Here is a 300-nt window from a genome sequence, read left to right as displayed (position 1 = left end):
GGGGGGGGGGCTGGTTATTAGCCGCTGGCGGCTGCAGCCGGGAGGCTGAGTGGCTCGGAGTGAACGTAGGGACGAGTGTGGAGGGGGAACGGGTGAGGCTGCTCCCTACCTCGTACTCCTTCCGCTGTTCCAGGGCCTTATGAATCCATTTCAGCCTCTTTTTATCCGAGAGTTGAGACCACTGCTTGCCCAGCGACTCTTTCACCTCCTTCGTGGTGGCCTGAAAACCCAAAGCCAGAGGTGAGGGCAGAGGGGTTAAACCCACAAAAAAAAAAGAGGAAAAAAATATATAAAAAAGGC

The 300-nt window shown here is 55.0% G+C and overlaps 1 protein-coding gene across 1 annotated transcript in view; it reads right to left on the bottom strand.

Moving 5' to 3' along the window:
• The window catches only part of UBTF (upstream binding transcription factor, RNA polymerase I), a gene marked incomplete at both ends in the record, with an annotated part of 6,187 nt that overhangs the window by 2,621 nt on the left and 3,266 nt on the right, over window positions 1-300 (bottom strand). The window contains one exon of the mRNA XM_009876045.1: window positions 110-220. Within this exon, the coding sequence (XP_009874347.1) occupies window positions 110-220 (111 nt within the window). The remainder of the gene's footprint in view (window positions 1-109; window positions 221-300) is intronic.

The sequence above is a fragment of the Apaloderma vittatum genome, unplaced genomic scaffold (assembly GCF_000703405.1).
Source record: "Apaloderma vittatum isolate BGI_N311 unplaced genomic scaffold, ASM70340v1 scaffold28670, whole genome shotgun sequence".
Taxonomy (NCBI): Eukaryota; Metazoa; Chordata; class Aves; order Trogoniformes; family Trogonidae; genus Apaloderma; species Apaloderma vittatum.
Note: the sequence above shows the minus strand (reverse complement) of the source record. Positions and strands in the feature narration are given on the sequence as shown.